This window comes from Gopherus flavomarginatus, chromosome 3 (assembly GCF_025201925.1).
Source record: "Gopherus flavomarginatus isolate rGopFla2 chromosome 3, rGopFla2.mat.asm, whole genome shotgun sequence".
Classification (NCBI taxonomy): domain Eukaryota; kingdom Metazoa; phylum Chordata; order Testudines; family Testudinidae; genus Gopherus; species Gopherus flavomarginatus.
This window is the reverse complement of record NC_066619.1, coordinates 93,524,039-93,547,296: the sequence shown is the minus strand read 5'-3', so window position 1 is coordinate 93,547,296 and position 23,258 is coordinate 93,524,039. Positions and strand designations below refer to the sequence as shown.

Sequence of the window (23,258 nt, the reverse complement as noted above, 5' to 3'; positions counted from 1 at the left end):
CTGAACATAGTACTCCAGCTGAGGCCTCACCAATGCTAGGTAGAGTGGGACAGTTATCTCCTGTGTCTTACATATGACACTCCTGTTAATACATTCCAGAATATTAGCCTTTTTCACAACTGCATCACATAGTTGACTCATATTCAATTTGTGATCTACTATAACCCCCAGACCTTTTCAGCAGTACTACGACCTAGCCAGTTATTCCCCATTTTGTAGTTGTGCAACTGATTTTTTCTTCCCCAGTATAGTACTTTGCACTTGTCTTGATTGAATTTCATCTTGTTGATTTCAGACCAATTCTTTAATTGACAAGGGCATTTTGAATTTTAATTCTGTCCTCCAGAGTGCTTGCAACCCTTCTCAGCTTGGCATCATCCACAAATTTTATAAGCATATCCTCCACTCCATTATCCAAGTCATTAATGAAAATATTGAATAGTATCAGACGCAGGATAAACCCCTTTTGGATCCTAGTAGATAGGCCCAATGCAAAAAGTCTGCATCCAGGTAATCCCACAAGCATCACATACAATTTTTTTACCACTTAAATTAGGAAATTAAAGTTTCAAAATATTTCCTCTGTTGGAAATTATTTTAATTATTATACAGCTAAGACTCATTCTACTTCCCTTTTGAAGTCTATGGTAATACTCCTGTTAGCATCAATGCCAGCAGGAACAGGCCTTAATAAAAGTTATGAGAGATTTGGAGTGATTTTTTAAGATATAGTAGGGTCATTAGTAAGGAAGGTTTTTTAAAACTATGTAAATTAATTATTCTGGGTTTTTTTAATAAGAGATAAGGAGTTGGCACTTTTGTGACATGGCTCGCAAAAGGAAGAAGCTATTATGATGCGGCCAGTTAGTTTAAGCAGAAGTGATGTGGGTTTCATGGAGAAAAGCTATCCAGCAGAAGCTGTCACCACCAGGCAATACACTTGCAACTTGAAAGATAAATACCCTAGAATACATTAACGTATAGGGCCAAATGCATCCCAGCTATAGCCCAATTGGCTTCAGTGGAGTTGAACAAGGATGGATTTGGCCCATAATGTTTTATCATAGCCTTATTAATTTGGCATGACTTTTATAAAAATATTAAGTATCAGAGGGGTAACCGTGTTAGTCTGGATCTGTAAAAGCAGCAAAGAATCCTGTGGCACCTTATAGACTAACAGACATATTAGAACATGAGCTTTCATGGGTGAATATCTGACGAAGTGGATATTCACCCACGAAAGCTCATGCTTCAATACGTCTGTTAGTCTATAAGGTGCCACAGGACTCTTCGCTGCTTTTATAAAAATATTATTTAGCCTTTCATTGTTGATTGCAGGCCAAATCCTGTTGTTTTGATTCATGTTGACATACATGCTGATCAGCCAACCTATTTTGAACAAATTCAGCTGTGGAAGATACAAAGAAGGGTTAGTAATCTGATAAGAGTATGGAAGATCTTTGCCAAAACAGCAGAAGAAGCTGTGCAATCTGGAGGAGAGGTGGTTACAGTGAATCTTACTGCAATATAAAAGGGGATCAGAAAAATCAAATAAGGATCTCTGTGTGAATTTAGAAGCAGCAACAGGAAAATACATAGACAATCTTATAAAATTAAAAAAGAGAATATAAATTAAATACATAGAAGGATACTGCAGATGCAACTCACATTGATTTAAATGGGAACTCCATATGCAGATAAGCTGCAGTTTTAAGGTCTTTCCCTCCCCCCATCAAAAGGTAATAATCAGCATTTGGTAATCTCTGCCCCTGGAGGTAATGGTAGACTCTACCCAAGGCTGTTTTTTTTTTGGGGGGGGGGGAGAGGGAGTTGTGGTTTGTTTGTTTTTTTAAATAGGCATTTTGACACTAAAGTTATCTTGAGGGTTTAAACTTCATTATGTCATCATTATGGCGATTGTCAAATTTGAGGTCATGTCATGAGAGGATCAGGTCCATGCCAGTTGGGTGAGATCTGAGAGCTGCAGGTGCTCAGCATCTATTGTAGTCCTAATTCAGGGAATGCTTATTTGCATTCCTGAAATGGGGCCAGGATCAGGCCTTATATTTCCACTGCCTGTTTTCTGTTCGAAAGATAAGAGTAGAGCCAATGCAAGGCTATTTTGATGAAAGCTAAATTCTGTAATTTTTAGAATAAAATATTGTGTTTAACAGGCTTGTTTTTAGATAATTCTACAAAAGATTGCAGCTTTCCCCTTACCTGCTACATAGCCAAAATATAACATCAGTCACTTTAGTGAGAAGAGTAACCAGTGCAGCATGCTGGACTCATGCCAAACGATGACAACTGGAAATGTTTTGAGTACTTACAAATGCCATATTTTGTATTAAATTATGTTTTCTGAAAATTAGCTATATTACGCAGAAGTGAAATTACCTGATAATTTGAAATTTCCAAGAGGTTGCCAGGTTTCATGATAAGAATAATTGATGCAACCTTCCAATTTAATGGACTTTCCATTAATAAAAAGGCAGAATAAATCATTCTGTCAATGGCTCATGTAGGATATTAGCAACTATTTTTGGCAATTTTTTCCAAATGCTTTAGCTGCATCAATGTATTTCAACAAATTTAATATTCACAATGGAAGAATCCTCCTTGAATTCAGCACTGCCCTGACACAGCTGTTCATATCCAGCCTTGGTCAGTAATGAGTAAAAACCATTCCATCTGATGGTGCTTTGGTGACTTGCAGTATGTGAAATGACTTTGGTTGTCTCTGTCCAGTTCTGAGTAGACGTGTCTCCATCACAAAAACGATCACAGCTGGTAACAACTGGCAAATGTGGCAGAGAGAATGCAAGAACTGAATTAGCAAGAAGACTCAATTGTTCGTTCCCCCCCAAATATGATGCCTTCAGGTCAATTTTGAGGAACAATGGTGGGAAAGGTTGCACCATGCGATACCTGTTCTATGGCTCAGCGTAGGATTTAAATCTCCAGTGCCATCTCTCTTAGGTACTTATATATCTCCCATCACTGCAGTACCTGAGCACCTCACAACCCTTAAAGTATTTATCTTCATAACACCCCTGTGAGGTAAAGAAGTACGATTATCTCCATTTTAGCAATGGTGAACTGAGGTTCAGAGAAGATAAGTGACTTGCACAGGATCACACAGGAAGTATGTGGCAGAGCTGGGAGCTAAACCTGAGTCCCAGGTTAGCACCCTAACAATCAGGACTCATGTCTGTGCACTTTCATAGAAACTATAGAAAAACAGGGCTGAAAATGACCTCAAGAGGTCATCTACTTCAGTGTTTCTGAACCTTTTTGATACCAGACTACAGCTTGTTGCCTTCCTAAACTGTGTCATGGAAATCTCAGGGACTGGTGCTGGTCCATAGACTGGTCATTGAGAAATGTTATTCTAGTCCACCCCCATACTGAGGCAGGATTAAGGTCATCCCTGAAAGGTTTTTGTCTAACCTGTTCTTTAAAACATCCAGTGAGCGGGATTTCAAAACCTCCCTAAGTAACCTGTTCCAGTGTTTAACTACCTTTATAGCTAGAAAACTTTTTCCTAATATCCAACCTAAATCTTCCATGCTACAAACTAAATCAATTACTTTTTGTCCTTGCTTGATATGGAGAGTAATTGATCTCCTTCCTCTTTGTAACAATGCAATGAGAGGCTGCTGAGAACATTACCAGAAAGCAGAACATTCAGCTAGATTCAATTTTACAAAACCACAAAACAAAAAAGTTTCTCATTTAGTGAACAGACAGTTTTAGGCCTTCCTGCATCAGTTCAATAGTTGCAGGAGGGAGAATGGCTGGAGAGATCCGTTTTAAAGTAGCTTTTACTCTGAAATGCTTTCTGTGGGAGGGAACCAACCTTCTCAGCAGAAATGGATTTTTTTTCACTGCAAAGAGTCTGTAATTTCCCAAAGCCAGTTAAAATGCTGCTTAGAAAAAAAATATCTAAAACATAGTGCTTCAAGATAATAAACAGAATAAATGTGTCACCTTAAAGAGATAAATATGCATATATAAGCCAGATAGGTAGTTAGAAAGAGCTAAGCTGCAGCCGCACAACCTACCCATAGTTGAAGGAGTAAATATCCCCCCTCTTCCACAATCCTCAAGACTCCAATAATCATAAACATCAATTACAACATATAGTTATCACTAGATAAAAGTTTTACTAAGGCAAAATTAAGATTGAGAGTACATATCAAGAAGTTAAGGGCAAAACTCTATTAGCAAAAAATAAAATAAAATGTTATGCAACCAAAATATTGTTTGTGAATTATGGGGTTTTAGCCAAGATTGTACATTGTACATTTTTAAGCAGCAGCAGACATAGTTTGTACTAAGTTTTAAGCAGAAGCAGACATAATTTATAAAGGGCATACCATCAGGAAATTTCAAATAATGAATAGTGAACAGAATGTTCAGTACAGGCAGTTCACAATTTCATAAAAAATGTGATCTGTTTGCACATATTCTGTGAACAAAGTAAAGAGTTAAATATATCAAGTAACTGTTTGTAATAACAGTTGCACCAATTCTAATATTTACATATTAGAGACATTCCATATTGTAGTGCAACTACAATTCTGGAAATACCTCAAGGTGTGTCAGAGAACAGGCAAGTTAGAGCAAGTAGATCTAGTGAATTTAAAAACAACTTACATGGACGTTCCAGGATTTTAAATGTTTGAAGATTCATTATGTTCCCGCTTTCCCACCCCCCTTCCCTCCTCCTGGCCTTAGCCTTCTATTATTTAGACTAAACTAGCCCAATTCTTTCAACATTTCCTCATAAGTCCTGTTTACTAAGCCATGTATTTTTGTTACTTTCCTCTGGACTCTCTCCAATTTGTCCATTTTTTCATGAGCATAAACAAAACAGTAATGGCACATTTACATGATCTGATTTGTTTTTGTGTGTGTGAAACTAAGCACCCCCATATTCATACCCTATGGACTATCATAATAATCTCTGCACAAAATACAATGTATCATTTGAATGTAAGGTATCATTTGAAAATTAACTCACTGATCATTAATATTCTTTTGTGATGTATGTATGTGGTGGGTTTTAAGATTTATGGGTATATGGGAAAATTATGACTAAAGTGTGTTTAAACAGGCATGTCAGATCTGCCTTACACAAAGGAAAGGATATTTGATTCTCTGATCAGCCCAATATTCAGGCAAAGACAATGAAGGTCCCTTTACAAATTAGGTAAACAAAGCTATTAAGCTAATAAATGGGGGAAGAAAGTGCATGGAATTTCCTTTACCACCAGACTCCATGTCATCTTCCTCACAGCTTGAATAAACTTTAGTTTGAGGTGTTTACTAGTCTATAAAGATGGGGGCTCTGAACCTCAACTGATAAGCAATTGAGTCAATTTATAAAATATTATTGTATTATGAAAATGTATAGAGTGAGGTCTTTTCTGTAAGCTAAGGACACAATGGTGATTAATATAATTGTGAAATGTATGTATTATATGTGAGAAAATATTGATACTTAATTATATTATGCTTGAAAATCTGTGGCCAAATGGGGAGAAAAAGATATCCTTCCAGATCGGAGAGAAGGCAGCTATCTACCTGCCTCCAGTGAGATTAAGCAGGTGTGAGGATGGCAGACCAGGTGCCAGCATAGGTGCTGGAACTAGGTGTGCTGGGGGTGCTGCCGCACCTCCTGGCTTGAAATGGTTTCCATCATATATAGGGTTTACAGCAGTGGTGGGCAACCCACAGCCCATGGGCCACAAGTGGCCCATCAGGATAATCTGTTGGCAGGCCACCAGTTTGTTTACATTTGCACAGCTGCCCACATTCCCAGTGGCTGCGGTTTGCTGTTCTCGGCCGATGGGAGCTGCGGGAAGCCGCACAGGCCGTTTTATTTTTTACTTTATTTTATTTTTACTTTATTTCAGTGCTAGGTTTGAAGGGAAGAGTGTATTTACCCCAGTTAAGTTAATAAGCTGTGATGTGTTCTGTGTCATTCAAGGAAAAAAACCTAACTTTATTTCTCTGAACTGTCCAGGAGAGGGCTAAACATTCTAGATCACATGGTTTGGGGAAAATTAAGGAGTGGGAGTCGCCTTGCTGGTTGTAACAAAGAGTAGTGGAAGCCAGAGTGGGGCTGTGGGACTGTAGACAGGCTGCGGAGCTCAGAGCTGCTGAACCAGGGCTGTCTAGCACACAGACACTTCCGTGTGTGACATGCATGATTGTAGGCTAGTTGTGAGCACCCCAGGCTGGGAGCTACAGCAGCAAAGCATTGTAAGTCACTCAGGGTTATAGGGCAAGTGGTGACAGAACCCCTCACTGGTCTGGATTGCTCCTCAAACCTAGTCACAATCTGATGCATCTGGAGATCTTCATAGGTATGAACATTTTCCCCAAAAGACAGGTTTGAATGAAATAACTATGAAAGAGGTCTACAATTTCCCTATTGTCTCTCTATATTAAACATACTGAAATTTTCATCAAAGTCTTCCACACAACATTTAACAGGTATTCCAGAATGTCTTAATGTCACACAAAATTCAAATGTCTTGTTTAAATAACATACCACCTTTTGTTTTGCTCAGCAAGTGTGATCACTGGGTACACAAGCTATATGGCTGATAACCACCCAAATTATTGGGCGGGGGGGTCATTTTCCATAGCTTTGCTCATTTTTCAAATAACTTCAGTCTCTCAGGAGTGATCTATGAGCCTGTAATTCTTTTCCATTTTATTGGGATACTTTTATTACAGATTCTTTTCTAGCTCCCCATACAGAAACTGCCAAGTTGAATCTACATCCAAGATCACAGAATCATAGAACTGTAGGACTGGAAGGGACCTTGAGAGGTCATCTAGTCCAGTCCCCTGCACTTATGGCAGGGCTAAGTATTATCTAGACCATCCCTGTCAGGTGTTTGTGGAATCTCCATCATTGGAGATTTTTAAGAGCAGGCAATTTATTCCGATGCTTAACTACCCAGTCTCTGTCACTCTATAATAATAAGATCAATTTTTAAAAGCCTATTCAATAGAAAGTTTAAAACATCTCTATTTCACCTGCATAAGTCTCTTTTTAAATGATTCCTTAATTTTGTATGGATGCAATAAGTTATCCACATTGTGGTTTTAAGTTCATGACCATTGAAGTACATTTGATGAAGGAGGCAAACTTTCTAATGTTTTAAGGTAGCAGGGTTCTGTCCTGACTTGATTTAAATATTGTTAGGAACAGAAAACTAGCAAAATGGAGCAGAAGCAGTGTCCTACAATAGTAAATAAGAGGTACATGGATCTATTTAGTATTATCAAACAGGAATATTTGACATCTCACCAGAAAGTAAAATAGTGAAGAATATTTTACGTTTATATGGCACATTTCTTTCTGAAAGATCCCAAAGCATTCACACGTTGTATAGCATAACGAATTAGATAATTATAAAGCTGTACAGCACCTCTGGAATGCATCTGCTTCCCAAGTGGCAAAGGATAGCCAATCAGCACAGTGCCCAGTACTAAGGCCAAGGGCACTGGGGTAAAACCCTATTTCTTACCCCCAAAAAAGTGCTATGAAACCTTTAATATCCATACAAAGAAGCAGCCAGGATGTTGTTTTTAAGAAAAAACAACAAGGAGTCCTTGTGGTACCTTAGAGATTAACAAATTTATTTGGGCATAAGCTTTCGTGGGCCAAAACCCAAGAAAGATACTCATACACAGAGGAGACTGTGATGTTACACCCCATATTCTTCATAGAAATGTCTTTCTGATATGACTATGGCTTAACTAAGATATATTTTATGCAAGATGGATTTTGTAAGGTATTGGAAAGGTTATGATTTATAGAATGTGATTATTCAATTTGTATGCATGTCATTTCTGTATATAAAGTTAAGAATATTGACTGTGTAACAGTTACAACTGTGTGCGTATTTGGGAGACATCCACCAGACAACCGGCCATCACAGCCTTGATGGGTCATCAGGAAGAAACAATAAGACTGTGAAGATACTAATCTCTCTCCTTCCTGATAGGCGTCCTGGGACATTGCTGTGACACTATCAGGTCAGATGATGAGATCACCTGATATAAAGTGCCACCTTGAACACTGCTGGTCCTTTTCCTCGGTAGGGGGATGGGGATCAAACAACGGTTTCCTGCCTTTTAATCTGGACTGTCCTCCATTGCCTACCCAAGAAGAAGGGCTGCTGAAAGTACCTGAAGGGACAAGGGAATCAACCTGAGGTGAAAGGCCGGGATGAGTCCAAACTGAGACAGGGGGTCCAGTCTGTAGAATAAATAACTGGAACTCTAAGCTACAGAAACTCTGCAACTTGCCTAAAATAACATTTAGGATGAGAAATTACTTCTTGAAACCAGTCTCTTCAAGATCTTAAGCTTAGTGTGCGTGTTTTGTTTTATATGCTCAGTAATCTGCTTTGTTCTGCTTGATATCCCTTATAATCACTTAAAATCTGCCTTTTATAGCTAATATATTTGTTTTGTTTATTTTTAAACCCAGTTTGTGCAATTTCTAACGAGGGGGGGAGAAGCTGTGCATCTCTCTCTTCACATTGAGAGAGAGGGTGAAATTTTATGAGCGTGCGCTGTGCAGATCTTTCTATACAGCGCAATACAATATACCTTTGGGTCTGTACTCCAAGGGAGGTGGACACCTAACTGCTGGGGTACGTCCCTTAAACCGAGTCCTCCCAGAGCTGATCTCAGTGTCTGTGTCTTTCTGCAGCTGGGTATGGCCCTGCCTGTGTGTGTGCTAGAGGAGACTTAAGAGCCTGGCTCAGCAGGACAGGGTAAAATGGCCCAGGCTGGCAGAACAGGCGGATTCGATGGTATCCTAGTACATCAGATAGCACCTTAAAGTGGGGCAAACTGTCACAGAGATGTAATGGAACAATTTATTTTCCTCAGAACTGGGAGTTAGCCCTACCAAAATGTAAATGTTTGATTTCAGGGAGCATAGTATTCTAAATGTAAACAGCTATTTCCTCCAGCTTGAAGAAAGAGTAGTGCAATATAGACCTGTGTTCAGATAGCCATGCATAGAGAAAAGATACATAAACAGAAAGGTTCACTTCCTTTTTCTGACTTTCTGTAGCCTTGAGGCTGGTTTAGTCAATACCCTTGTGCAAAGTGGGTGCAAAATTCAATCAAATCCTAATCCTTCACTCACTGATGGGTGGAGATAGTGTACATCCATGGTGCACAAGGATTACATGTCAATGCAAGGTGGAAGACAGTGGCAAACCAGGGCCAAAGTTTCAATGTTCTGCATGGACCTGCTCCTCTTGAAACCAATGGGGGTAAGTTCAGGCCCCATCGTCTTTTTCTTTTAGAGCAAGTCTACATTACAGCGCTATATCAATGTAGCTGCACCGATGCAGCTGTAGCGTGTCTGGTGAAGACACACTATGCCGACAGGAGAGTGCTCTGACGTCAGCATAATTACTCCACCTCAGCAAGAAGCAGAAGCTATTTTAGCTGGAGAGCGTATCCCACCGACATAGCACCAGTGTCGACAGCGCAAAACTTGCGTTGCTTGGGGGGAGGGGCTATTTCACACCTTTGAGTGACATAAATTAGATTGTCAAGTATCAGAGGGGTAGCCGTGTTAGTCTGGATCTGTAAAAGCAGCAAAGAATCCTGTGGCACCTTATAGACCAACAGACGTTTTGGAGCATGCATCTGAGGAAGTGGGTATTCACCCACGAAAGCTCATGCTCCAAAACGTCTGTTGGTCTATAAGGTGCCACAGGATTCTTTGCTGCTTTTACAAATTAGATTGATTTAAGTGGTAATGTAGACCTGTCCTCCATCTTTTCTTTGATGTCAAATCACACTATACAGTACATGCTTATAGCAAAAACTATACATTAGTGTCTTCATCCTTTACTTACCTATTTCTTTGTTCAAAATTGCATTTGTTTTGCTGCTTCTTTGTTTTTTATAACACAAGTATTCTGCCAGCTTTCATTTTAAATTGTCTATAATCTTTTTTATTTTTAATTAATCTAACATGATACTTATTCATCTGTTTCCTTTTGAATGATGAACCTGCAATAAAGTTAGTTGGGAAATTTCCATCTAAATTAAATAGATGATAAAATAGATTTCTCCCCCAAAATATCTAAGTTTTCTATCTTCCAACTAGTTCTCCCACATAATCATTAATCTGTTCTGCATAGGAATAGCAAATCATCCAAAATTTATACTGGAAAGGTTTGTAAATTACAATGTCTAATTTAAGCAAACAACAAGAATAGCAGTGATTTGCCACTTCACATTCTGCACCACTACAGTTGAATCGTTAGAAGATTCGGCTTGATGGTACCTGCCACTGTGTTTCCTATACTTGCCAACTGACTTAAACAAAATTGGAAAACCAAGCCAGAACCAATATATTTACAAATACATATTAGAGGAAGCCTTCCCATAGTCCCACTAGGCATGGGATCCTATTAGTACATGCAATAATCACAGGCCTTTGGAGCTGTGCTCCGGCTCCACTCCAGTTCTAGGCAAATACCTGCAGCTCCATTGCTCCAGAGTTGCTCCATACTCCAGCTCTGGGCTCCGCTCCAAAGCCCTGATCATGTTTACAACATAGAATATTTTGCTCTTTTTTTCAATTACAGTGTCAACATATCACGAGAAAGTGAATAATGTTTCTTCAGACTTCTAATTTTTAAACTTACTAGGATAAAACCCCAGTAGAAAGTCCTATTCCCTTCTCTTCCCCCAACTTTTTCACCATAATTGGAAAGTTTCCCTACTCAATGAAGCATTCCACAGGTAAGAACCAGTTACACCAGGAGTGAAGGTAAAGGAAAACCCCTACCCACTCAAAGACTGATTATATTTTGCATGTCTAGTATAACAATAACTTGGCCTGGGTATGGCACACTCCTCTCTCTGCCTCCAGTGCCTCCACTGCAGACAGGAGTTGCTAGAGCTAAGTTTGCCATTGGTAATGGAGTGCAGTATATAGAGAAATTACGGGCAGTCTTTGAGTGGGTGGGGGTTTTCCTTTACCTTCATTCCTGGTGTAACTGGTTCTTACTTATGGACGTATGTAGTAGTATTATATTGGGTTGACCACTTGGTCACCAGAAGTGGTCTACAGCCAACACTTGCATAATCGCTGTGTGTCACGAGGCGGAGTCAGACTCTTGAGTTATATCTACACTGCAATTAGACACCCATGGCTGGCCCATGCTTTAATTACTGAGTAGAGTTAGGGCTTGGCCTGCTGTCTGACCTCTGGGACCATCCCAGGATCCTAAAGCCCAGGCTCCTGAACATCTACACAGCAAACAGCCCCTTAGCCAAGTGCCAAGAGCTGGGGTCAGCAGTCAGCTGGCCAAGGCTAGCCCATGTGTCTAATGGCAGGGCAGACATACCCTTGGACAGGACAAGCCAGCTTCAGGAAAATGTTTACTATCTTCCCCTAGGCCAGCTCACTGAAGTGGCCTTTAAAACATGTCCCTATTGTTCTTCCCAAGAAAGGCAATGCAGGGGTAAAGGCCAGTGGCGGAAGGGGTTTGTGAGGGTCTGGAAGAAAAGTGGAGAGATTTGTGAGCGCAGGAGGAGAGGTGGGGGGGAGACACTAAAGACAACTTCACTGGGTGCCCCCAGCTTCTCCTGCCAGTCTGTATAACTTACAGCGGGCGGCTGGTCCGGAGGCGCTGACACCGCTGTGCGCTTGGGCTGTGTGTGCCAGAGGGCGCCTGGGTGCAGGGCTGGCGAGGCGGGAGCGCAGGGCTGTGCGCGGCCAGGTGCGTCTGTCTCCTGCCTCCGCCCCACGCTCCCTCCTCCCCCGCCGGGGAGCCGCAGAGCGCAGTAGCGGCCACACTGGCGGAGCGGCGGCAGCAGCAGGAGGCGCCGAGCACCCAGCGCAGCAGCAGAGCTCCGCTCAGCGCGCACACCCCGCAGCTCAGCCCGTGCCGCCTGAGAGCCGCCGCCGCTGCCGCGATGGCGAGGAAGAGCAGGAGGAGCTGCGACTGCCAGCGCTTCCTGAGGAACAACTGGCTGCTGCTCAGCACGGTCTGCGCCGTGGTGCTGGGTGAGTGGGGCCGGGCTGGGATTGGGAGGATGTGGCTTCCAGCCAGGCGGGGAGGCAGCAGGGTGATTTCCGCGGCCCAGCCGCAGGGACCCCAGCCCCATCTATTCCTCCGTCTCCCTCCATCTATTCCTCTCCTGCCTCGTGGCTAAGCCCTGCTCTTAATCGTGGTCTTAAAAAGGGGGAGGGCCGCTTTAACAGTCCCCCGTCCACGCAGCCCCGGGGGGCTTACAGTCCGAATTCTTCCCCCCCAAATACCTTCCTTTGGGGCTTTCTGGAGCGTGTCTCCCTGGAAACAGCTGCAGGAGAATCAGCATCCTAGTTTAGCCAGGCAGCTAAACTATTGTGATGATGTGATGTGATGATGCTGATAAATGTTACGATCTCGCAGCGCAGCAATCCGATTATCTTATTTTACATTCACACGGTGTGTGTGTGTGAGGGCCAGTGCTGGAATGCGAGTAATGACAAGGATTCATTTCTATAGCACTGCCTACCTCGAGGCTCTATCGTGCGTTCCTTATGCACCAAAACGCTACTGTTAAAATCAAGGGTGCTTTGGGTACACAAGGAATGGAAGATCCAGGCCCTAGAAGTCCTTCCTGAATGTCTGGCACAGACACATTTGTGCTTTAATTCTCCTTCCTGGCATGTATCAGGGATAATGTTCCATCCTCCAAGATGGAGAGTTCTTTCAGAGTAATTATTTACCGGGGGCAGACACTTCAATCTCATGTAGGCAGGCTGTCTTTCAGCTTCGACTTGCCTCACTGTAAAATAAATAAATAAAGTAAAGACCCTCCGTGGTTTTCCTGCCAGGATTTGCTAAATAATTAATTTGTCATCTCATTTACTTGACAGATTGTATGGTGGATTGTTAGAAGTGGAAATTACTCTTATGTAGCCAATGCACTTCTGATAAAATATTAACACCTGTTAATGTCAGAAATGTAAAATAATTAATAATAATTTGAGACAAATTGATGTTAGACTGAATAAATATTTTTCTGTTCCTGCATATTGGCTTTCTTGTTGGTTAAACTCTTTTTCAAGGTTAACGACAGAATATAATCATTACACTATAAAAATAAAACCACAGCTTGAATTTTGCTGTTCTGCTTGTTAAAAACAGAAGTTTTACACAAATTAAATAAACCTGTTGCTGTTATAGCCACAACAAGAAGGGGGGGGGGAGAAGAAGTATTATGGACAGTCCTAAAATTTGATAGTATACTCATCTAGCCCCTGTCTATGCCTTTTCTGCTACTTCATCACAGACTCCAATATTTATGCCACAAACTTTGAATAATAAAAATATAATTAATTATAGGCCTCTGAAATTTTTTCAATCTGACATGAAAAATCTGCAAACATATCTTCTGTATCAATAGGAGGTTTAAAATATCATGTGAGTATAATACTCATTAGTGGTATCAGACTGATAGACCCTGAAAAATTGAAGTCATTTGTGTATTCACACTACAGGTGCAACACACTGCAAGAAGCTTCCGCATACAGACTTGTCAATGTGCCTCAAATCTGACAAGAGAGACCTCCTCTAGATAAAGAGGGGAGTTCATTCTCAATGGCCCATTCAGTGTTAGGCCTGTAGGCTGAGGCTGTCAACAAAGATGCAAACAGTGGTGGTGTTTTTTGTATTTGGGCATCTGCCTATCCAGGTCACAGGCCACTAAACTTTTGGTACTCTCTGATGCTTAGTTTGTGCCAGCATCCTACAGTGAAAAATTCTGCTTTTTGTTATCAATCCAATGTGCCATCTAGTTCCCTCTAAAGTGGTTTCAAATGGATTTCAATATTTTAGTGAAGGATCATCTTTTTTTCCCCCTGAGGAAAAAATGGCATGAATTTCTGCAAATCAGAGAATGTGATCAGAGTGGCTGAAAGGGTGGTTATTCAAGTTTTGCATGATATTTAAAGATATTTTTGCATGAAATATAATATTTGTTACTGGCATATCTCCCACCCATTTTCTTCTGGTTATTATTTTATGACTTTTTAGATGAGAACAGCATCCTTTATTTTTTTGCTCCTACACAGATATGTTGCTTCCATTATTTTATTACTTATATTTGCCTTTGGACGTTTTTTGTTTTTTTCAGATTACTTAGTAAATTATTTGAAGTATGTGTGTGTTTAGGGGGGTATAATTATTATTATTTTGTGACTCCCCCCATATTCTAATCTGGAGATAAAATCAGTTTATGTCTCTATGCATGTTTGTGTGTGTGTGTGTGTGTGTTGTCATCTAAGGGCTAGATTTTCAAAATATCTGTGCTCAGTTAGGCACTACAATAAGTGGCCAGATTTTGAAAAGAGGTCATTACACTGGATGCTGAGCTCTTTTGAAAATCTAGCCCTCAAGCACTATATACACCACCATTTGTTAATTATTATTATTATCCATACACAGTTATTGCTCTCAGATATGTTTTTCATGAACTGGACTAGTTATTTCCTAATTATAGAAATGCTACCAAACAATATTCATTTTCACATTAGCGTCAACAAATAGAACTGAAATTTATGGCCTGACTGCAACCCCAGGTAAGCAGAATGCCTGCTAACTCCAAGAGGAGTTATACAGTGCAAGAGTTGAACGAGGTGCCAAAATATTGAGGTTGAGTGATGTCGGAATTATGGGGAAGACTTTCAAATTACAAATAGGGGGCGTGCATGCAAGTTCTGTATGTGCCTTTGAAAATCAACAAACTAGAACCTTAGTCTGCTTTTTTGATTAGTTACAAAATGACATAATATTAACAGAGTAAATCAGCTTGATATAAAGCGATCTTAATCTTCAGGAACAAAGTTGCCTATTGCAACAAGCTGTATGATATCTACTATATTTTTAACGTTTCTTGGTGGTGGTATAACTTGTATACTGCAACTTCAATAAAATCCTTATCAGAACAATTTAATTTCATTATATGTCATAATAAAATGTCATTTCCTTATTGCAGTCTGAGGAATGTTTGAAATATACCAGTAGTTCTCAAACTTTTGTACTGCTGACACGTTTCACATAGCAAGCCTCTGAGTGCAACCCCCCTAATAAATTAAAAACACTTTCTTATATATTTAACACCATTTTAAATGCTGAAGGCAAAGCAGGGTTTGGGGGTGGAGGCTGACAGCTCGTGACCCCCCATGTAATACCTCACAACTCCCGAATCGCAGTTTGAGAACCCCTGCAATATACCAAAACTCCATAAGTCTCAGAATTGTAAGCCTTTCTTAATTAAATTAGCATACATACTGGTTTTCTGCATACTAGGGCACACAATTTAGTTAGGAAATAGCTTTTTTCTTTATAAAGATGGTTAGTTTGAAGGAGAAGTATAACATCCCATAAAGAGAAAGAGAATGTAATTCAGAGATCATTTTGATGATAGAAAAGATACCTGGCTTTTATAGAAAACTATATATATGGCAAGGGATGGATATGAATACTGCAAATTACTCAAAAGAATGTTTAAATTGTTAAACTATTTGGGGAAGCAAGCATTTTATGGTGGTTTGATATAGCTTTTGCCCATCATCACTAAGGAAAATAAGTAAGCTAGAGAACAATGTCACACTCACCTTTGGAGATTAAAAACAAAAACAAGAAAGGTTCAAGATTCTGGTGGGGTTTTCTTCCGCATACTTTTAATATAATATGGGAAGCATTTGTTTATCTGCCTGAGCTATTCATCTTTTCATATGAATAACATTTTTCATTTTTAGGAACCATCTTATGTAGTTTTGAATTTCTTTTTTTTACAATCTGAAATGAGATTTATGATCTGTGGTTTAAGATTTATGCAGAAAGCATTTTAGAAGCCTCATGCTCTTTTGTGTGTGAGTACATCCATCTGCATTAACTGAGGAGTAAAAATAAGGATTTTTTTAAAAAAGGATTTATGTTCAGAACTGTTTATTCTTAGTTTCTAAGAAATACTGTGTGTATTCAATGAAATAACGTGGACAACATGCTGTAATTTTTCAGATTTCAAGCAGAACTACTTTTGGAACAATTTTGGTTGGATTTTTTTATGTTTTAGTTTTTATTTGAAAATGACCCTTTGAATTAAAACAACAGACTGAAGTGATTATTTAGAAAGCATACTTTTTCTGGACTTGCTTACAACTTTACAGTCCAGACTGAGAAAAGGGCAAGAGCAGAGAAGGGACTGAACTGTCTCTCTGAGCGTCATGCGTGTGACTTTGAAATTTCCTTTCAACAAAAATATGCGTGCCTAAAATACAAATATTTAAGGAAAGAGCACAAGACTGGCCAAAGTGAATTCATTTATAAATTCAAAAGAAAGTTTACAGAAATTTTTAGTTTACAGAGATTTTTTAGATTGTTTCTGTAGGTGAACCAGAGAGTTAATGCAGGTCAGATACCCTCTCTCTGTTTTAGCAGTTCACATTTCTTTGTCAGGGTAAGCAGTTACCAATAGTGCTACATTCGTGTTGTCTAATTGCAAGACTACACAAAGGTGTAGAGGTAAGCAAGTTAATCTAGAACACTACAATTTTATTTATAGAGTGATTATATGTTTGGGTACCTGACATTACATAGGTAGTTATTTAACTAATCAAGAAAAAAGACAATCTGGTCTAACTCACTCCTGAACTTGAGAATAAAAAACAACCCTTCCCCTCCACCCCCACCATCTCCTGCAACATACACTAAATAAAGAGAGTCACAAAGCATATTAACTAAAGAGAATGAAGTCATTTTGCTTGGAGAACTTTTAGACAAGCAACTATCCCACTCTCCCCCTCCATATTGTGAATCTGCTTAAGAATCAAAGCAACATTGACAGGTCAAATTTGTCCCAAATGTAGATTTTGTAAAAATAAGATTTTACAGAATTGAAGGCCAATAGCTAAAGAACCTATAAGAGAAAATGACGAGACTATTTTCATTCTCTAACCCCAGAAAATCAAAAGTAAACAAAGAGCATCCATGATGGAAGTTACTGTTAAAAATTCTTTCACTTCTCAAACTGTAACATTACATGGAACATGGCCAACAAGATTTTAAAAATATGTTTGCTATATTGACAGTGCTGCCTGTCGATGGGACTGAGGATGGGAAGATACCCCTTCCATGGTCAATTTTATATCCCATTTACCAAAATGACTGTAACCACTGCATTTGTGAGAAGTGGGAAATAGAGTTTCTGTACTCTACCATTAACTCCCTTCTTTTCTCCACACTACATCTGCCTATTCACTTAGACTACTTCCTGAATTCCCAAACAGAACTCAGACTATAATGGTGGCCACTAAACAGTTAACATTTCTTACAGTCACCACATGCGAGGAAAGGAGATGACCAAAGAAGGCCAAAACATATGGCAGGGGTTAAAGAAGAGCTGGGAATGGGGTGTGGTAGGGTTTAGGGAAGTAGCAGGAGCTGTCCATGGTAGTTAGGAAGGCACAGCAATGGGAAAGAGACAGAAAATGGTTTGGGAGGGGGGAGAAGGGTTGAGGAAACAGAGGAGGGGAAGGCAGCATAATAAGGGGGAATATAATTGATGGGGAGAGAAGGTTGATGGGGAGAGCAGAGAAGAGTGCAGAGAGAAGAAGACATGCTTCTCTGCAAAGCACTTGTTAGCCAGAACCATGGAATCCTGCCAGAGGGAAAAAACAAAGAAAACTAAATAGAGAATCCTTGGTTCATCTCCATGCTGGAGGCAGGAGAAAAATGAGCTCATTGAAGGCCTGATCCTGCACCATTGAAGCTAATGGGAATTTGGTCATTGACTTCAATGAGCATGGGATCAGAGCCTTAGCTTGTCCAGTCTTTTTATGAGAAGCATTACATCACTAATGCCATGTTTGTTTTTCCACCTTCATCTCCTTGGAGGAGGATATGTGCTAGGAGAAGAGACACTGGAGTAAATAAAAACAGTCTAATTAATGGTGAATTACAGAGCTATAATTCCTGCTCAGGATTTTGATTATTATACAAACTACAGGAGCTTCATTTCTGTTTTTAACAGTATCACTTCAGTAGTATCATAGGCCCAAATTCACCATTGCCTATTATTTATTCTAAAATTAAAATATGATTATTTTATATTTCATAGTAGTGACATGTCTGTTTGATATCGTACACAAAAAATACATTAAAAGAACAGTAAGGCTGCAAAATCAAGCACTCAACAGTTAGGAAGTGCTAGAACTAAAGCTGCTTGTGCAACCTTAATTTGGCCTCCTTGTGTGTATGCATTGTGCTACAGTCTTTAATTACACAATAACATATTTCCTCTGGACCCCTGCTTGATTCAGTGCACAGGATGGATTGTACATCCTTAATGAGTAGAGAGTCAATATTTTGTTGTCTTTTCATTGAACAATGTCTGACCCCTTGGCTTATTTACTGCACCGTATTCAAACCCTGTTCTGAAGGCAGAATTATTAATTTCCTCATGGGTTATTCCATAGCACTCATTGTAGTATCTCAGTGCTTCACAAACATTACCTTATTTTCACACCACAATGAGATAAAGGGTGGTATTATCTCAGTTTTACAGATGGATAAGTGATGCACAGAGAGATTAAGGTAAAAATATCCAGTAATTGTGGGTGCTCAATTTAAGAACCTTAGGACTCAATTTTGCAGTGTACTTAGCATTATATAGCACTTTGTATATTCAAAGCCTAGCTCCCATTGTCTTCAGTTGCAGAAGTAAGTCCTCAGCTACCTGACATGGAAATTTTCAACATCAACAGTTAAAATTTGGCAAAGCTATAAGCAACTGAAAATAAGGCCTTATACTGGGAAGAATCAGAAACCCTTAATAATAGACAGAGTCAGAGAAGGGATAATGTGTGGGATAATGATGATGACGACACCTCATCTTTCAGGGATAAGATTACAAAATAGACCTTGTGGTTTCACGTCACTTATTAGACCTCCATTTTCCATTGGCCAATTAGTCACTCTTTGTAGTCATACATATTTTGTCCTGAGATCTCCCTGACACAGTTTAGGAAGGCATCAAGGCAGTCCCTGGTATCAAAAAGGGTGAGAAACACTGTATCTGACAAAGGAAGGAAGTGTTACAGTGAGGAAGTTTACTTTTAGAGTAGCTGTGTAACTTCACCAACTCATTTATGAGTAAGGCTCCATGTCTGTGACGGAGGTCATGGATTCCATGACTTTCTGTGACCTCCGTGACTTCTGCGTCGGTTGATGCAGCTGGCTCTGGGGCTGCCCGAGCAGATCAGGCGGCCGCTGGGCCAGTCGCACCAGCCCAAGTTTTAGTCAGGGAGTATATAGTACAAGTAATGAACAAGTCACAGGACATGAATTTTTGTTTATTGTCCATGACTTTTATTAAAAATTCCTGTGACTGAAATGTAGCCTTATTTATGAGATAGGAAACATACAAATACCACCTTGATTTGGGAAGGGTTAAAGATAAAAAGAAAATTAACCCCTCTGTAGCTGCAGTTGATGGGAGTGTCCAGCCAATCAGCAAGACTCTCCTCAACCTCAAGACTCTAAGATGATAATGTATCAACAGGCACTTCGGAATGTGTACAACTTCTGATTATTTCTTTATAGAGCAACCTTTACTTTGCTGTTATCAATGTTTTTATCATTTATTTTTACTGCCATTATGCCCAAAGCTCCCAAGCAAGATCAGGGTCTCAGTGTGCTGGGTGCCATACATACATATGGTAGAAGATCTTTCCAGTCCTGAAAAGTTTACAATCTAGACAAAACAGACAAATGGGGGGAGAAAGGAAACACTGTTATCCCCATATTACATATTGGGAACTGAGGCACAAACAGATTAAGGACCAGAGCCCACTGAAGATAAACGGAGTTTTTTCAGACTCTGGGTTACACAAGGAGTCTATGGCAGATCTGAAAAATGAACCCAAATCTCCTGAGTCCCTGTTAAAAAGGGGAAAATCTTGTTAAACAGATGCTGGAGGAAAAAAAGTTTCCCTAAGATTTTGAGGAGAAACACAGCCTTTTTTCAAAGTAAAAATACTAGTTTGACAATCTTCCATGGGACATGTTCATTTAAGAAAACACACTGTGAAAATCTCATTGCCAAGGGCATGAGACTCTGCCTCTGGGTATAATTATATCTACTAGATTTTCTTACAAATGCCACTAATTAAATAGAGAGACAAGGTGGGTGAGGTGTAGTATGTTTTATTGGATCAACTTCTGTTGGCAAGAGAGACAAGCTTTCGAGCTACACAGAGCTCTTCTTCAAAATTTAGTAGGAGTGCTACGTATTTAATCATTGAAGGGCCTGCTGCAGTCAAATGTAACCATGGCTTTATGAGTTGAGCAAGCCCAGAAGGCCATAGATGCTGAATTAGTGGCAGGTCATCTATGTAGGAAGAGGAGCAATCGACTATAAAAAAAATAGCCTTATATATTTGGGCCACAGAGCCCTATCCAGGGAAAGGAGCATTCTACCATGAATGCGTCCTACACTTGGAGTAAACTCACTGCCTGACCTGAGGTGACACTGCTGGGGGTGTTCTCTGTATGTATATATATCTTCTTACTATATGTTCCATTCTATGCATCTGATGAAGTGGGCTGTAGCCCATGAAAGCTTATGCTCAAATAAATGTGTTAGTCTCTAAGATGCCACAAGGACTCCTGTTCTTTTTGCGGATACAGACTAACACAGATGCTACTCTGAAACGAAGTCATCTGTTTTCTTTATTTAAAAAACGTTTTAAAGCTCTACATGTGTGTTTTTGAATATGGAGAGGATGGGTTCTTCCCAGCCACTGCAGTCTTGGTGGATGGGGGCTACCCCTTATTAGGAAAAATCCTTTCTGCCCCATCCCTGTTCAATCTCTTTTATTTTTAAAGGTGGGTGAGACTTTTGTCTGTTGTCAGCATCTGTTTAACAAGATTCCCCCCCACTTTTTCCTCCTCCTTTCCAGCTACCAGGAATTGAACTGTTAGCTTCGAATATCCTCATACATTTGGCCTCTATAAAGTTGAGCTGTTCTCTGAAAACTGCCTGTAGAAACGGCACAGGGAGATCCATGTCTACATTGTCTACACTGGAAGAAAAAAAAAGTGTGTTCTTAATTTGGGTTAAAATAGCAGTGTTGCCATGTCTTCACTGTTTTAACTTAGGTTAGTCGTTTGAGTTCAACCCTCAGGCTCCCCTACAGGCTTTAACTTGAGTTGCTAAGAGCTCAGTGTTTGCAATTTCCATTTCCATTTCCTTGTTCTGTTATCTCTGAGGTTCCCTTTATCTTGGCTGTGGCTCTTTTCTCCTGAACCATTTCTGTGTACTTGCAAAACACAGCATGAAGCATATAAAAAAGGATGAACCATCTTTGGAAACACATTTGTGAAAACAGAATTGGTCCTATTTTTGTGATTAGGACAAAACAAAGAGATTATGATAAAGCAAGTGATAGGTAACTGTCTGATAGGTTCATGATAATGTTGGTTCTCCATTAAACATCTGATATTCACTTCCTTTCTTTAAATCTTCAAATACATCTTTTATTAATTTGGAATTTTTAATGAATGCAAACCAGACATCTTGAGTCGACAGTTAGTCTGGAAATTTAATGAGAGGTTTCAGTTTCTTCCTGCTGTGATACCAAGTGTAACATAGTCAGTAGTACTTCTTTAAACAGCTGTGATGCTTGTCTCCCTTTCCGTCTCTAAAACGCAGTACAATTCAATTCAATTCATTTATAAATAGTAGCACAGAAAGACAGAATCTGTGCTTTGAGTAACAAGACACAGCATCTCTAAAAGAGACTCTGGATTGACTATTAAGACACACAACAGACTGTGGATGGCTTTATTTCAAAGTTTCACACTAGTGTTGAGGTTCGAAAAGCATCCTCAGACTAGAAATTTATCTACAGAACAAAAGCAAAAATAATTGAAGTTAAACTCAGTTCCTTTGCTGTCTGACAACAAGTTCTGAAACATTTTTTTTTCAAAGCAAGATTTGTTCATTGATTTGACAATTAAAATGTTCCCCTGCCTCTCATGTAAATTGGCTTTTTATTAGGGCTGTCAAGTGATTAAAAAATTAATCTCGATTAATTGCACAATTAAAAAATTAATCTCAATTAATAGCATGATTAATCGCACTGTTAAACAATAATAGAATACTAGGGTTGTCAAGGGATTAAAAAAAAATCCCAATTCCATGATTAAAAAAATTAATCGCAATTAATCGTGCTGTTAAACAATAATAGAATACCATTTATTTAAATATTTTTGGATGTTTTCTACATTTTCAAATATATTAATTTCAGTTACAACACAGAATACAAAGTGTACAGTGCTCACTTTATATTTATTTTTATTACAAATATTTGCACTGTAAAAAACAAAAGAAATAGTATATTTCAGTTCATCTAATATAAGTACTGTAATGCAATCTCTTTTTCTTGATGGTTTAACTAACAAATGTAGACTTATGTGAAAAAAAAACTGCATTCAAAAATAAAACAATGTAAATCTTTAGAGCCACTTGGTCCTACTTCAGCCAATCGCTCAGATAAACAAGTTTGTTTACATTTGCAGGAGATAATGCTGCCCACTTCTGGTTTACAATGTCACCTGCAAGTGAGAACAGGCGTTTGATGGCATTGTTGTAACTGGCATCACAAGATATTTACGTGCCAGATGCACTAAAGATTCTTATGTCCCTTCATGTTTCAACTACCATTCCAGAGGACATGCGTCCATGCTGATGACGGGTTCTGCTCGATAACGATCCAAAGCAAAGCGGACTGACGCATGTTCATTTTCATCATCTGAATCAGATGCCACCAGCATCTGGTTTTCTTTTTTGGTGGTTCAGGTTCTATATTTTCCTCATCGAAATATTGCTCTTTTAAGACTTCTGAAAGCATGCTCCACACCTCGTCCCCCTCAGATTTTGGAAGGCACTTCAGATTCTTAAACCTGCGGTTGAGTGCTGTAGCTATTTTTATAAATCTCCCATTGGTACTTTCTCTGCGTTTTGTCAAATCTGCAGTCAAAGTGTTTGTAAATCAAACAATATGTGCTGGGTCATCATCTGAGTCTGCTATAACATGAAATATATGGCAGACTATGGGTAAAACAGAATAGGAGACATAAAATTCTCCCCCAAGGAGTTCAGTCACAAATTTAATTAACGCATTATTTTTTTAA

The 23,258-nt window shown here is 39.4% G+C and overlaps 1 protein-coding gene across 1 annotated transcript in view; it reads left to right on the top strand.

The window, feature by feature from the left end:
* The first annotated feature begins 11,867 nt into the window (after positions 1–11,867).
* Positions 11,868–23,258, top strand: part of SLC1A1 (solute carrier family 1 member 1) — a 71,915-nt gene continuing 60,524 nt past the window's right edge. The window contains exon 1 of the mRNA XM_050944289.1: positions 11,868–12,076. Coding sequence (XP_050800246.1) covers positions 11,986–12,076 — 91 coding nt within the window. The 5' untranslated portion in view covers positions 11,868–11,985. The remainder of the gene's footprint in view (positions 12,077–23,258) is intronic.